At 35.7% G+C, this 16,079-nt stretch overlaps 1 protein-coding gene across 3 annotated transcripts in view; it reads left to right on the forward strand.

Annotated features, from left to right (window-relative positions):
- Positions 1 to 16,079, forward strand: part of PFKP (phosphofructokinase, platelet) — a 43,287-nt gene that overhangs the window by 5,524 nt on the left and 21,684 nt on the right. For all 3 annotated transcript variants that reach the window (XM_058821254.1, XM_058821236.1, XM_058821246.1), the window contains exons 2-7: positions 2,732 to 2,805; positions 9,728 to 9,805; positions 12,027 to 12,216; positions 14,687 to 14,852; positions 15,491 to 15,535; positions 15,630 to 15,738. In XM_058821254.1, coding sequence (XP_058677237.1) covers positions 2,732 to 2,805; positions 9,728 to 9,805; positions 12,027 to 12,216; positions 14,687 to 14,852; positions 15,491 to 15,535; positions 15,630 to 15,738 — 662 coding nt within the window. The remainder of the gene's footprint in view (positions 1 to 2,731; positions 2,806 to 9,727; positions 9,806 to 12,026; positions 12,217 to 14,686; positions 14,853 to 15,490; positions 15,536 to 15,629; positions 15,739 to 16,079) is intronic.

Here is a 16,079-nt window from a genome sequence, read left to right on the forward strand (position 1 = left end):
TGCAGTACTGTTTGTAACCCTGTTATGAAAACCAAATGCTCCTTTTAAGGACAATTGAATAAACAAGATCAAGGACAATAAATTATCAACTTTTAAATTAATTCAAATGTTATGTAAAGCCCTGAAAGTAGCTGCATTTCACTTAATCTTTGCTGAGTCCAAAAGAGCAAAATAAATATTTTCCTTTTTCCAAGGCTTTAGTGCAAAAGCCAGTAGTAATTCAGAAACATTTAAAATAATACTTATATTATTAAAAACAATACTGGTTTTACTTGTGGCTTTCTTTTGAAGCTGCTATTCTAATCCTATATGTTTATCAAACTGCGTTTATTATTCAGGACTAAATCCACAGTTAACCTGCTAAATCTCTTATAAAGTAATAAGCATGAGTAATAACATTTCATGGTTATTGCAGTAATTCACAAATACTTTTGTAAGATTCCACAAATAATGAAATTTATTAAACAGTTCTACGGAGGTTTCATGATTTTTTTTCTTGAATTACTGCAGTTAAGACAGCCAAACTGTAGAAATCTAAAGCTGCAATGTGTTAACTGTGTTTTGTAGGTATTGAATTTTAATATCCTGTAGTCCTCAGCCCTTCTGAAATGTAAGCCAGGAGCTTGCCACCAGACAACCAAGTCCTTTTTCTCTATAAGGAGATAACATATACAACATGAAATAACAATAAAATGTAGTTACCTAAACTTCTAAAACTGCAGTGGTAGTACTGGGAAGATGCTGTCTGTGTTCTGTGGGATTACACTTTTTTTTCCCCTAGTATTTTGCCTTTTTACAGAGCAGGCAAATTGTGAATTTTCCTATTTTTCATGCAAGAAACATGGAAACTGAAAGGTATTCACTAAGAAATTATGTGGCTGTATTAAGGATTTATATACAAACTTTCCACAGCAAACTAAACAACAACAACCCCCCTCCAAAAAAAAACCCCAAAAGCCAAAACACAACTGCCAAAAAACCTCAGTACCAAGCAGCAACAACAAAAAAGCCTCCCACACAAAATGTGCTTTAATAGAAGCAAGCTGTGGGCTTTGGTGAAAGGAGTACCTTGTGCTGAGTGCTCCTGTTTGTGGAAAATGGCAGTGCTGGGATGAGCTGTCAGTTTGTTAAAATTAAAGGTCTTTGTGTCTCAGGGGTGTTAATTTTGTTATGAAAACTGTTTCACTGAGGAGATAACTTTGCTCTGTTTGATCTGAGATTTATCATGCTAACTTTCCTTTCATTACAGACTGTCAGATGAGAGTCTCTGTTTTTCTTTGGCATCATCCACTTCTTTGTCTAAAGCTGTGCTTTTAGCTGGCTTGGCATTTGAAAGCTTTTTCCAGCTATGCCACAAGGCCAACTCTGGCTGAAAGAATTCTTGCTACAATTTCCTAAAACAGGACTTACGTGAAAACATTGTTACTTCTGATTTTTATCTGAAGTGTAAGTGACATCTACATAAACAGCAAAACCAACTTTTTGGTTGTGGCAAACTTAATTTTTTTGTTTTGCTTTGAGCAACTTCAGGGACTTTCTGGTGTGCTCATAAGTTATGAATCTTTGAGAAAAACTCAGCCGGATTCTTTAGACAGGTTGACTTTTACAGCTCAATATTTTTTGCAGTAAAGGTAGATACTGTGTAAGATTAAATCTTTGGGACTTGCTGTGTTGTTTATATATTCTAGTTACAAGCTTTTTATATCTGCAGAGAGGAGAACACTTAGCACCTGTGTTGAGCAGCAGAGCTTACCTGCTACTTGGCTGTTTTGATATTAAATGCAGGAGTGTTGGAGAATTGGTGCCTGGCACTTCGGGTTGTCATCCTTCTTGCATCCATTTGTCACTAATGTGCCAAGACGCACAGTATAGCCTAACTATTTCTCTCTTTGTGCTTTGTGTGAGCTCTCATGTCTGTTTTGGTGGTATGGAAGCAATTAGTTGATTAGTTCTGGAAAGTTCCTGAATAATGGGTAAGGTAAGGCAGTATCTGAAGGAATGAATTATAAGAGAAATTCATTTGGCTGTGTAGAGGGACCAGTGGAATTCCACTGCTGCTCAGGAGGTTAAGTGTTTGACCATGGGACTTAAATGGAAAATTTTCCATAATTATTGTTTGTCAGATGTCTTGTGAGCAGGGAATTCCAATCAGAGCTTGCATTTTTGGGACCAAAGTGGTGTTCAGACACTTTCCTGTCAAATGAGTCAATATGGTATTATTTATGTTAATTACATTTGTCTTTTTAGATGAGTGTCTGTCCAGGTCAACTTTGGCTCTGCTCCCCCCAAAATGCTGTATATACACCTGTGTTATTTTGGAAATCCCAGAAAATCTGTTCAAATATAATTTCTTATCTGAAGAAGCTAAATTTTAGCTTGCTGAATGTTTTGCATTTCAGACTGGAAACTAACCAATATTGCAAAATTAATTTACTTGGTTGTTCAGTAGCTGTAACTTCTACAATGCTATTTTGCAGTCAGCAGCAATTTAATCTCTGATTAACACACACACTGGCATTCACATAATTATTGTAACAAAGAATAATTCTGAGCCCTTCATACTCATGGGCTGCTTGCACTGTCATTAAGCAAATTTCTGTTTTAATGGATGCTGGTCATTGTCTTTCTTTAGGAATGAATTAGTGTTCCCTTTCTTTTCAAGACACAACACTTTTGCTCTGCAGAAAGTGCTGGATGACTTTAACAATGTGATTTTGCTTTTTCTTCCCAGGTATGAATGCTGCTGTGCGGGCAGTAGTGCGCATGGGAATCTATGTAAATGCCAAAGTCTATTTTATTTATGAGGTTAGTTTTGTTTCATTCATTCTGTATTTTGTCTTCTCACTAAACTTGAGTTTTTGTAAAAACACCATGGAGACTAAATAGTATAAATTAAAAATGTTGTAGGTGCCATTCCTTTTCACTGTGTGTTTTATTTAGTACTTTTGATTTTTATGGAAATTTACATCTCACAAGGTATATTCTTAAACTATGTAATTAAAAGTAATTTCTTAAACATATGGAATTCTTTGTGTGCTACCAAAGACTTGAAAGCATTGTCACCCTGCAGTGAGCTACATATCTGTGCACTGGTTGGATGTTTGGCCTCACTTATTGTACTCCATAAATATTTTCCTAAACCTGTTTAAACCACTAATTCTTAATCCTTTGACTCCATTTTCCTAGAGTATGCTAAGGATGTATCCTCACCCTCACTTCACAGCTTAGTTTTGATCAAGGGTGCTGTGGCACTGGTGCCATCTTGCCTGATGTATAGGTTGCAACTGAAGAAACTCAACCAACAAACACAAAAAAGCCACATCAAAAACTTGACCCTCCTTGGTCTGTCCTGACATCAGAATTTTGTGGTTGAAATTTGTAACTGTATGTGCAGAAATATTGTAAATTTCTGTAGCAATCATGCAATAAGAAAAAAAGAGGGGGCAAGTTTAATGTCAGTACCAAGGTGATGCTCCACTTATTTGTATTCCTGGTATAGACTTTTGCAGTTAGACTTCCTTGTAAAGGACACTTTCAGTTTTTATACAATTTTTGTAGATTAAGCAATACAGTAAATAGATACAATAGATAAGTACAATAAATACAATGCAGTAAATAGATTCTGTTCCCACTGGAATTCCTGTACAGCTCATTAGTAGTCTGAGGTTATTACAAATCATAAGAAAAAATTTCTAAAGTCTAACTTTAATATAAAAATATAAAGTACTAGAATTCATAGAAGCGCTTAGAAAATGCTTTCATTTTAGTTTTGTGCATAGTAAATACAGAATTTGTCTTTAAAAAGTAGCTGTTTATCCATTTTTTCCCTGTCTGCTTATTCCTATAGCTCATTTACTAATGAGATGCAAAGTATATTGAAATGCAAATAAGCAGAGGACTGTGCTCCAAAATTCTTTCCTACTACTGTGCTAGGGCAAGTTGCTCTGAATACTTAGTGTGTGCTAATTACATGGCCAATCTCTGGAATTCCTTCAGTGTTCAGCTGTTGTGCAGGCTCACTGAAATGGGTCAGATACTTCTCTGGAGGGTAGTAAGGAGGGTGTTTTGGGCATCTTTAAGGCCAGGACTTGGATTTGAATTTATTTTTTGATCAAGTTAAAGAATTGCCGTATTTTTTCACCTTTTAAACATATTTGGTATCACAGAGTGATAAATTTCAAGAGAACTTTAAATACTTGTTTTTTCTGAACTGGGCCTATCAAAATAGTGCTATTTAATTTAGGATGCTCCTATGTTTGGTAGAATTCACCAGTGTGAAGTCACAGATAATTCAGAATGAAAAGTGATTGTAAAAGAAGTAGTCAATGTTGGGAATTTTCAGTTTCCCATATGTATTGTCCTTCTGTCTTCAACGTAACAGCAGGGTCTCAGGAAATGCACATTTCATTGCAAGTATGGGCTCTGAAAAAGATCTTGCTTCTGGATTAGTCCATTCAGTTCTGTATTTTGTAAAGTACTGAACACTAAGCTTTGTTCTTCTCTGACTGGTGATAATTGAAATATGAAGTCACTTTTCCTTCACAATGCCTACAAGTACTTCAGAGAAACAGAGTTGCAAGCACTGAAATGAAACAGCTGTTTAATTTTACCCCTTTGAAATGGGAAACAAATAAAGGTGACAAGTGTAATAGAAGGTAAAAGTCTTCTTCTGATACTTGTCACTAATGTTCCCTGTTCTAAGCCTTTGTGTGATGGATAGAGGGGTTGTATTTTTGGGTATAGTTTGAGTTATTTAATGCTTTTAATAAAGTATTCCCTCTGAGTTACAGTTTATTGAATGTGACTTGAGTGTGTAAGCAAAGAGGATAGTGTATCTTAAGCCAACGTTTTGAGCATTTTAACACTTAGATCAGGATAAAATGATATTTGTATTGAAGCTGCTCTGAAATAATGAAGGAAAAACTTGAAGTGACCATATCCAAAAGAAGAAAAAAAGTATTCTTATTTGAATCCAAAAACAGAGTTAAAGGTCTCAGCCTTTTCAAGCTTACTTTGCTGTAGTCATCATATGCTTTATTTCTCCTGTAGCTCTGTCTGTCAAATGAACTTTTTTTGCACTGCAAAACCATCTGTCTTCTACAGCTGTGGGCAGCACTAGTTCCATATTCTAAGTAAAAAAGTAATTCTGTTTTCCTAACTCCATTTTTCTTCATCTTGTGATGAGGAATTACCAAGATAAATGAATTAAAATTGGTAGTGAATAAGATCTGAGTAATTTTCTAGCCTTTTTAAATTGGTTTCATGAAAGCCCAGATAAAGAAACAGTTCCATACTGGACTTCATGGCCTATTTGGACTTCAAGTCCCAAAAGGAAAAAAAGAGTAAACTCGTGTGAAAGTGAAAACTAGAAGATAATTTATATAAAAGCTATTATTTGTTCTATGCCTTTTTAATAGTTTGTATAAAACCTGTGAATTTTTAGCTATAAAATTTTAAAATCCCTTGTATTTCTTAATTCACTGAAGTTAGCACATTTCAAATTTTTGCCATTAATTGCAAATCTATACAGTTCTGCTAGCTTCACAGTTTTGTATTTCTTAATATTTTATTTTAGTCTGTAGTTATCCTTCTTGACTATCATCTTATTATTCCTCAAATCTACTCCAGTCTGAATTAAAATTATAATACCCACAGATTAATTTCACTCATGGTATGGGAATTTAGGAGCTGGAAGTATGTGTAGAGTATCAGGCTCTTCTAGGGAGCTAGTTTAATTTTTTTTTTCACTAATCAGAAACTATTAAAGTCAGGTTAATTTTTATTTTGTCTTGTTTTTCCTTTTTAATTGAGAATGGGAAGAAAAAATGATGCCTCTCATTTATGGCAGCTCAGTTTTAGAAACTTGAGGTCTTAAATATTTATACAAATAACCTGCCCTTTTTCCAGGGTTGAAGCACATAGTTCCCAGCAGATGTGGGCTCTTGCTACTAAGCTATGGAGCTTTTAGATTCTGCATCTTGGTTAAGAGTATTTTTCTGCAGAGGCCAGCATTGGGAGTGCAATGGTATGGCAGTCATGGATTCCTGTGAGGCAAACTTCATGTCTTTGCTTGGGGGTTTGTGCACTCAGTGGCAATATTATTTTATGTTGTTGAGCAATGGCTAAGAATCCTCAGTGAGTAAATTCACATAACTCTTAAAGCCCCAAATGTCTCACATGTAACACATCAGAAGATGATTGTTCTTTTTCAAAAGCTTTTGTCTTCAGAATTCAGGCTGGAAGCCATGTTTGCTCCTGCCACGCTCTCCTGGAGTTGCAGTGTGTGAATGTACCCTGTGAGCATTGAACCCACAAGGATTCCTTCTTCTTCTTCTTCTTTGAATATTTAGGTTTGAAGGATTAAACATAAAATGGAGCTGATATTCACACACACACTTTTTGACAGTTCACTTTTTCCATTCTTGCTACACAGTTTTTGTCTCAGTACACAAGCCACCTGTATTTTTAGGATCTAAGTAAGAATTTACTTTTTTACTATAAATTGACAGATTCCCACCCTCATATTAAGATCTGTAGTCACATCTGCCAGTGATTTTTGGTAACCATACAATTGGAGCAGTGGTAAACCTTCAAACATACATTGTCCAGTCCTCATCAGTGTTTATCTAACTAAAACAATAAATGGAAATCATCATCATTTATACTCAATTGTATTTAGTAATTTATGTTTTTTCCCCAATAGCTGTTTTAGAAAGCCGTTCTAATTCTATAGCTTGTATCTTTTAATGGTGTGGAAAACAATGTGACAGTTCTATCTGCCTTACTCAGAGGTGGCATACACATACTTGGCAGACAACTGAATTAGGAAAAGTTCTTACAACAGTTAAAACAGATCATGATTCCAAAGGTTTCCTACCCTTACCTTGTAGTGGGAGGAATTGTTAATATATCCCCAGTTCTCACTTGTCTGCACAGATATGAACTCCTGACTGAAATGCACAAATTCCTTCTATTTTAAAGAAACATGGTGCAGAAATGGCTCATAGCTCATTGTTAGCCTAGCTATGAGGTGTTTCATGTCTTACAGACAACTTAATCTACTATTTTATCTCTTTACTTTGTTCTGTGTTTTAGATTTGTTAATCTGAAAATTGGGAATTTTATTCCATCAGTCTTATTTCTGTATAGATTTCTTATATGTAATACTTGTTTGGATGCACTTTTGTTTTTCCTCTCAAGTTAAAATGGAAGGTGAATGACTTGAGCACACATGTTCTGTACATGTTGTTGTCAGCTCTCAGTGCAGCTTACTGTAGTCAGTGTTACAAACTGAATTAAGACGCAACATTACACTATTTACTGCCAGTGGATCTCTTGAGTTATTGTAGCGGTCAATGGAAATACTTAGAAAGTTTTCACTCCAGTACTGAAGGATACAAGTAACATCCAATTCTATGTTTAAAAAAAATCAAACAAGCAAAGCAGGTGCTGAATGAACTTAGTAATTTATTAGCCATCATCAAGCTTAGTTGTTTCTACTGCAATGTTTCTTTCTGAGGATCTTTCCACTTTATCTGAGGGAGAATTTTTTTAAAGTTGCTATGTAGATTAAGCATTATTCATTTTCCACTTTACTCTAATTTTAATAAATTTTGTAAATAATGGCTTAGCTCTTCAAGTCAGTGTGTGTGTACATAAACATAGAAATAGCGTGTCCTGTATGTAGGGGCCCACAAGGGAGCTGGGAATATAATTCACCAGGAACTGTAATGATGGGACAAGGAGTAATGGGGGCAAAGTGAAAGAGTGGAAATGCAGGTTAGCTGTATGGAGGGAATTCTTTACTGTGAGAGTGCTGAGTCACTGGGCAGGTTTCCCAGAGCAGATGTGGATGCCCCAAGCCTGGCAGTGCTCCAGGCCAGGTGGGATGGGCATTGAGCAGCCTGCTCTTGTGGGATATGTCCCTGCTGATGGCTGGGAACTGGGACTTGATGATCTTTTAAGGTTCTGTTCAGCCCACACCATTCTGTGTGTATACATTAGATACACCTCATACACACGAGAATGTACAAGATATTGAAAAGGTCTGTTGGATGGCAGAAATTGGAGATATAAGTCGTTTTCCATCTTGATGCTTTTTGCTATTGCTTGATCATATTGTCTCTAAATTATTCAGTCAAGTCTCACTGAGCAGAAACTTTCACGCTTTCCCCCTGGAATCTGTGCTGGAATCCTGAAGTGCCTAATTGAGTAACTGGTGCTTTTGCTGTGTCCAGGTTATCTTTACATTCTAATTTTCTCGAGCTGGTGAGGACTCAAAGTTTGATATAAAAAATAATATATATTATATGAATACTAAGCCACTGTAGGCTTAGTATGTTTCAAAGTTACTGCTTATTGAGTAAATTCTGCATATACCCTGAATTGTGCCAAATTAAATTTTTCCAGTTTATGATGTCACTTTTGCTGTTTTCTGAACTTCTTCTTTTTCTAGTTCCTGACTTTTTTAAAAAAAAGAAACTGCACAGAGAAAAACTGTTAACTGATTGTTCCTTAGTATGGGGAATATGTACACATAATCTAAAAATTGAGACATAAACATTGCCATGGTTATTTTTCTTTAGTAGTTCTTGGTTTATTTTCTTTAACATATTTTCCCTATGGATTTAAATAAATGTCAAAAAGTTGAATGGTAATTCCAGTTTTATTCTGGTGTCTGTCAGTTAGGGTTTTCTAAACTTAGGACTTGGCTGCTTTTTCTCTTTTTCTCTTTTTCTCTTTTTCTCTTTTTCTCTTTTTCTCTTTTTCTCTTTTTCTCTTTTTCTCTTTTTCTCTTTTCCTCTTTTTCATCTCTTTATCTCTTTATCTCTTTTTCTCTTTTTCTCTCTCTTTTTCTCTCTCTTTTTCTTTCTTTCTCTTTTTGTCTTTTTTCTTTTTCTTTTCTTTGTTTTATTTTTTTAATCAATGTTCACAATATCACCTAATGGAAAATAATCTGTAATTGCCATCCTGCTAGTATTTTTGTAGAGAAGAAATAAAGCAAAGCCAGACAAAACTCTTCAGCTGCTTGCTGGATAGTTTTCCTTGTTCCAGATAAGTGAAGTTCTTCTCATATTACAGCATACAGTGGTTTCAGAAGACCATTTAAGTTAAGGTATTAGGAATTTCTTAAATGCATCACTAAAAATTGTATTTCTTTCCTATTAAATGTCTTTTATTTATTGTGTGACTGCCTCAAAAAAATGAAAAAAGGTTGTGTCATCTGATTTCTTGTTCTTTTATGAAAAAATTTGGATTATTGCTCTTTATCATGTTTTGGTTATTACCAGCACTGTGGGGAAAAATGTACAATGTGTTACAAAGATTTCCTAAGTTCATGGCCCCAGGCTGAGATTATGCTTCTAAGGAAAATGTTTTATAATGCATTTCAAAGTTCTTTGTAAATTTTTGAAAATATATTTGAATATTTATTCTTAGAGAAGAAGCACATTACCATTCTAGTTTTATAGCTGTGTAATCTCTGTAAAGTGTTACCTTATCTTGATGATGTTTTTGTAACTGATCCTTTAGGAAGAGGGTTTGTTTTGCTTTTTCCCCCATAAAAGAAGCACTGATACCTTCTTGAATAGTTTCATTTAAATTGAGTATTTTTTAATTCAATGTTTTTAATTAAAGTTTTATTAAAGTGCACAAAGTGAGTATTACTGTAGTGGAAATTTGATGTAGTTTTTAAAATCAGACTTATGAAATACTTTCCCTTTTGCAGGGTTACCAGGGAATGGTTGATGGAGGTGATAATATTGTAGAAGTTTCATGGGAAAGTGTTTCGAGTATCCTGCAAGTGGTAAGTGCTGTGGGGTGAGAGTGGGACCCAAAACCTCTTGATTCAAACAGAAGAGCCAAAATTGCAGATCCAGGCACCTGCTGGAGTTGTGTATTTGCACTGGGTGTGATGAGTGACCAGCACGTGCCTCTTCCAGCAGAGCCTGGTTTCTGCACTGACACTTGCTGGAGATCTTGGTGTGGTCTTGAATTTGGAGCCCAGAAATTATCTTGAAAACCTTTGTTCTAGATTTGCAATGTCACCTGTCATTAGCCTCCTAAAGCCATACAGGCAAGTCTATATTTAGTAGAAAAGACATTATAGGGCTAAAACATGAAACAGCTGTTTTGCAAGGCAATTAATTTCTTACGAAACCCTGTTGTCTTTCTGTGTAAGTGGATTTAGAATTATAGTAAGGAATGTAATTACAGTGCAGTTCTGCAGAGCTCACATACTGCCAGTGCCTTGGTACATTTTTGTTCCAACATTCTGCACTGTGGCCATTTGGATCTCCCCAGCTTTTGCTCAGCATGGTAATGTTGTTGCCTCTTCCAGAGCAGGTGCTATGTTTGGGGAAGAAGCCTTACTGCTTGCCAAGCTTTCTGAAAACTACCTCCAGGTGAAGCATGGGTTTCTTTGGAGTTTTTTGTAAAGTTAATGAACACAAAACAGTTAGCAGAGACAATTTTTTGTTTTTTTAAACCAATGCCCTGGAGTACTGTGAGGTATTTTGTCCCCTGTGTTTAGTTGTTTTTCTTTTCTTCTTTTTTAATCCCATGTCTATCTTGCAGAATTTTTAAGTAGAATCATGGAATATATCAAGTTGACAGGGACCCATAAGGACCTAAAACTAAACAATATGACTAAGAGCATCATCCAGATTAATCTTATGATGACAGGAAAATTGAGTTTTCTTGGCCAAGCCACACAAGAGCATAGGCAGGAGCAGGATGTAGGCTCCTGTACATGTGTAGGGTAAAAGAAAAACATCTTTCTGAGCTTTATTGCTGGTAATGCAACAGACCAACATTGAACCTCAGCATGTATCTTACAGAATAGAATGTGTTGTTTTGATGAGAAAGATTTTACAGCCCATTGTGTATTTGTTTATTCAGAACAAGTAACACTTTGTTTCAAGTACAGTTTTTTTTCCTCTTGCAGCTGTTTTCTTCTAAGTATGAAAATACCTAGTTTTAGAGACATTTTTTAGTTCTGATTTTTTTTTCAGCATCTCCATGGGTGCACATATACCTTTTTTTCTGGAGACAGCTGAATTCTGTTCCACTTTCTTTTTTCTTTCCACTAGCAGCTATGCAACACAGATGGCAAACTGGCCTGAGAGCTTAAACATCTATTGATAGGGTGAATTGTGTCAGTGCAGCCACTCCAGATTTGAAGTTCAAATGTAGATGGATGTGACAGATTTACTACTAGTTAAAGTGAAGGGAATGTTTATGCAAAAGGGATGTAATTATCTCCAGATTTGCTTGCAGGACAAAAAAATACTACTTTTTACTGTGAGAATAAATAAGGCAAAAATTAAACTTCTTGAGTGACTGAACAACATAAACACAGAAGGTGTGTAAATGATGTGTGTGTCCAGCAAAACACCCAGCAGTTTTCAGTGACAGCAGTTCAGTTATTTTTAAAAATACCACCATTTCCAAAAGAAGCTTTTAAATTCATATTAATAAATGCGACAGATAATCAGTAAAAAAGAAAATGTAGCATTAGTCTGGTCTATAAGGAATTAAAGGCATTTATTTCCATAATTCTGTGGAACGACAGTGGGTGCTAATTTTGAATTTCAGGGATACATTTTTTTCTCTTATTGTCTATGTATCTTGTGATATTTGGGAAAAAAATACCACACTGAGGCAAATTAATGTAAATTCTTAACTAGTTAATATATCACTTTTAAATTTAAGTAGCAACCTATTTATTTAAATACTGCTAAAATTAATCCGATGTAATTTAACATTTTCCTTCCAGAGTAGCTCTTTATCAGTCATTTTTGAGTGTTTTTTTTTTTTTGTTTTTGTGTGTGTGTATATCTGTGTGTGTATGTATCTGTCCTTAAACATAAATTCCCACAGGTTTGATAATTTGTCTATCATTACCTTACCTCACTGTAAAATTGAAAGATGGAGGTTATGCTACAAACCTCATCACTGATCCATCTTAGAAATGCACAGCAATGTACTGGAACATTAAATGAAAGTGCTGTTCTCGCCTGTGCTAGGGGGGCACGGTGATCGGCAGCGCGCGCTGCAAGTCGTTCCGCACGCGCGAGGGCCGCCTGCAGGCTGCCTGCAACCTGGTGCAGAGGGGCATCACCAACCTGTGCGTGATCGGCGGCGACGGCAGCCTGACCGGCGCCAACCTCTTCCGCGAGGAGTGGAGCGGGCTGCTGGAGGAGCTGGCACAGAAAGGTCGGTGTGCCCTCAGCCCCCTAGGCTTCCCCTCCGGTCTGCAGGGGAGTTATGAACCCTAACTGCAGGGGTGCAGACTCTATCCACAGGGTGCATCTAAAGTTTAAAAATCAAATATGTCATTCTAGGAAATCGCGTAGTTCTTCAAAAATAATATCTTTTGGTTTCTGTAGATCCGCTCATGTGTATCATAAAGATCCAGAACAGCCAAATAAGTCACTGGGCAGCAATCTGTGTGGCTTTTGTCCTCTATTGTGAGTAATTTTCAGGATCTGAGCTTCATACCTTTTGCTTGAAAAGCTCTATGCCCTCATATCCAATCTGAGGTGGTAATTCCTTTCCTACAACAAGTGACACATTTGTATGTTATTAAATTATGATGCTTTCCTTCCTGTGTGTCATTATTTAAGATCAGAACATGAAGAGGCTGTTGATAGAAGTACAGCCAGCCCAGTAGTTGCCTTTGATAGCATCCAGAAAAATGCACAGGGAAGAGTAAAGACTAAAATAATGCTGTGTTGATGCTATGTGTTACTCATAATGCATAAAAACTCTGATGGGTTCCATCCATTTCTGTCTTTGGAGCTTCTTGAACCAGATGCTGTTAGCAGTCCTTAATGAATTTCTCTTTCATGAATGTATACAGTCTACTTGAAGGCATACAGAATTTTGCTGAAAACACTGTGTAGCAAGGAGTTCTGCAGCTTCACTGAATAATGAAGTTTGTGAAGAATCTTCTTCTGTTTATTTTGATCCTGCTGGCTTCTAGATCATTTGATATCCATAGTTTCTGTGTTAGAGTAAACCATGAATGATCAATCCTGCTTCCTCTCTGCATGCCACTTGAGATTTTACAGCTGTCTTATTTTCCCTTCATCATCTCTTTTTCTAGATGGAAGAATCCTAGTTTGCTTAGTTGTTCCTTATATGTAAGTTCTATATCTTTGATCATCTTTGTTGCCCTTCTCTGAACCTTTTCCAGTTCTACCCTGTTTTGAGGTGGGGAGGACCACAACTGCACCCAGTATTCAAGATGAGGGCAAACCATGGATCTACACAGTAGTATAATGATGTTTGTTTTGTTCTCTACTCTTTTCTTAATATTTTCTAATATTTTGATTTTTTTTTTTACTGCTATTGAGCATTGAAGCTGATTTATTAATGAAAACAGCATTTTTATATTATGCTGGAAATAGTTTTATTTGTTTGTGATGTTAGGGTACATTTTTTTCATGTGTCTTAGTTTACATTTATCTGCAATGAATTCCATCTGATACTTTACTGCTCACTGTGTCTTGCTAGTCTTCATTTCTTCTCAAACACTCCATATGTTTAGATCCCAAATAATTCAGTTTGATCAATGAACTTTGGCACTTTGCTGCTCATTCCCTTTTCCAGGTTATTGCTGAGTGAACAGCGCAGATCCCTGTAGAGCTCCATTGATTTCCTTCCTAAGATACAAGAATTTGTGTTTACCACTGCCTCGTATTTTTTACCTCTGTTTCACATTATTTACTCTATGAAAAGCCTTCTGTCTTGTACAGTGACTGCTTAGTTTCCTCAAAATCCTTTGGCAAAAGACTTTGTCAATGGCTTTTTAGAAATCTAAGTAGAATATGTCAACCAGATATTAAGTCACATTTGGAACTCTAGAAGAGGTTTGTAATGCATGGTATACATTCATAGAAAACATTTTGATTCTTCTTCACAATGTTATATATATCTTCATGGACATTAGTTATATTTTTTCATTATGGTTTCTGCTGTTTTTCTGTAACGTAGACATTAAACACACTGATACATAGTACTTGAATCTCATATTAAAAATTTGGCATTATATTTACTACCATCCCATCCACAGATACTAAGGTAGTTTTAAGTGCTTAAGCATCTAAGGTGTTTCATCCTTGAGATCCTTTAGAGCTCTTGGATGATGCAGCATTGTCATTGCTGTCTTGGGAGACACTGCTAAGACGTAGAATAGGAGCTTTTCTGTTCTGTTTGCTTATTAATCATGAAATCAGAGCCTTTCAGTGTTGCAAAAGAGAAGTCTTCAAAAGTTGGATGCTGGTTTCTAATTGTTTACATATGCCCATAATCACATCCAGTTTGCATCCTTTTGCTTCTTCATTGCATTTTCTACACTGAAACTACAGTTTGAATGCTACTGTTTTAATTTGAAACCATCAATTTTAAGATTGGTTACAAACTTGATAATTATTTGACACTTTGAAATGGACTGAAAAGCTCTTATTTCCTTCCTTACTGTAAGGAGTTCTGTGCAGGATTCTTTTGTTTGGATGTTTGACTGGCTTTTGTTTGTAGTTTTGACTAACCTTGTTGTCTAAAATATCTAAACATAATTTAATGTTTGGATATGTTTAGTTTATAAAAGTAGAGCACCCAAGCAATACATCTAATGTTTTTTTTTAGTAGTCTGACAGTTCTTTCTCTGAATACTTCTTTACAGGAAAGATTGATGCAGAGGCTGTTAAGAAATATGCTTACCTTAACATTGTGGGAATGGTTGGATCCATAGACAATGACTTCTGTGGCACTGATATGACCATAGGTACTGACTCAGCTCTGCACAGAATAATTGAAGTTGTGGATGCCATCATGACCACTGCTCAGAGGTAAATTGAGCATATTATAGAGACTGATAACAAATACACACATGCTTATGCTTTTGTTTAAGTTCATTTTAAATAGAGGTTAGGTAGGTGGGGAAATAAAATTTCTTTTTGGCCGTATGTTTCAAATGTCTTGGTTTCTTTTTTTCTTAATAAGTGCTTTTTCATCATTCCTGTTATGGCAGCACTTCAAGTATGCAATCACAGAGACTGCATCAGCCTTAGGGGCAGACTTGGTTTCAATGTTTTGAGTCTTTTTCAGCCATAGTCTGTTAGAGAAGATCCAGACACACCATGAATAATACAAAAATAGCATCTGTGTTATATAAGCTTTATTTCAGTAAGAATGAAGCAATTAATTTTTTTTAAATACAGCTATACCATTACAGTTCTTAACTTTGGGTCTGCATCATTTACATTTCCAGTAAAGGTTCATATCTTCTCTCATAGCATGTTTTGCAAGAAAGTAGTGAAAATGCATTGGAAGATACTTAATTTGAAATATATTATTTAATATGATAATGATTTTGTTTTTCTAATATTTTTCTGTTTTGCTAAGGAATTCTGAGTTCAGTAATCATAGTAAACACAAGCTGTTTCATGATACTAGGTTCAGTTAATTTGTTTTCTTATTTTGACAGCCATCAGAGGACATTTGTTCTGGAGGTTATGGGGCGACACTGTGGGTATGTATTGTCTTCAGCATTTTGTGTCTTGTACGGGTGCAATTATGAAAGAAATCTGAACCATAAAAGTCTAATAATTTGTTCTGTTTTTTAGCTATCTAGCTCTGGTTAGTGCCTTAGCCTGTGGTGCAGATTGGGTGTTTATTCCTGAATACCCACCAGAAGAAGGCTGGGAAGATTCAATGTGTGTTAAGCTTTCAGAGGTAATTTGTCAATGTGTTTGAGATTCCCTCATGTCTTTGTGCATGTTTATTTAAGCAGTGATGAAAAAATGTGATCAGGACTTTGAGCAAGTCTTTGGTTTTGGTGTCACATAAAGTTCTCTGTGATCTTGAACATTTCTTTTCTTGTACTCTGTGGTTGTTTTGAGAAGTGATATGACCTGCCCTGGGAATTGCATAAAGTTAAATCTGTATAAGCCATATGTGTACATTTCCTCAGCAATTTGGTGTTAGACATTTTACTTAATCAGTGAAAAGATGTGTATGAAAATAAAAGGCTGAGAACACGTCACGTATGAGTGATCAAATACAAGGAATGTTTC

This window comes from Ammospiza caudacuta, chromosome 1 (genome assembly GCF_027887145.1).
Source record: "Ammospiza caudacuta isolate bAmmCau1 chromosome 1, bAmmCau1.pri, whole genome shotgun sequence".
Lineage (NCBI taxonomy): Eukaryota > Metazoa > Chordata > Aves > Passeriformes > Passerellidae > Ammospiza > Ammospiza caudacuta.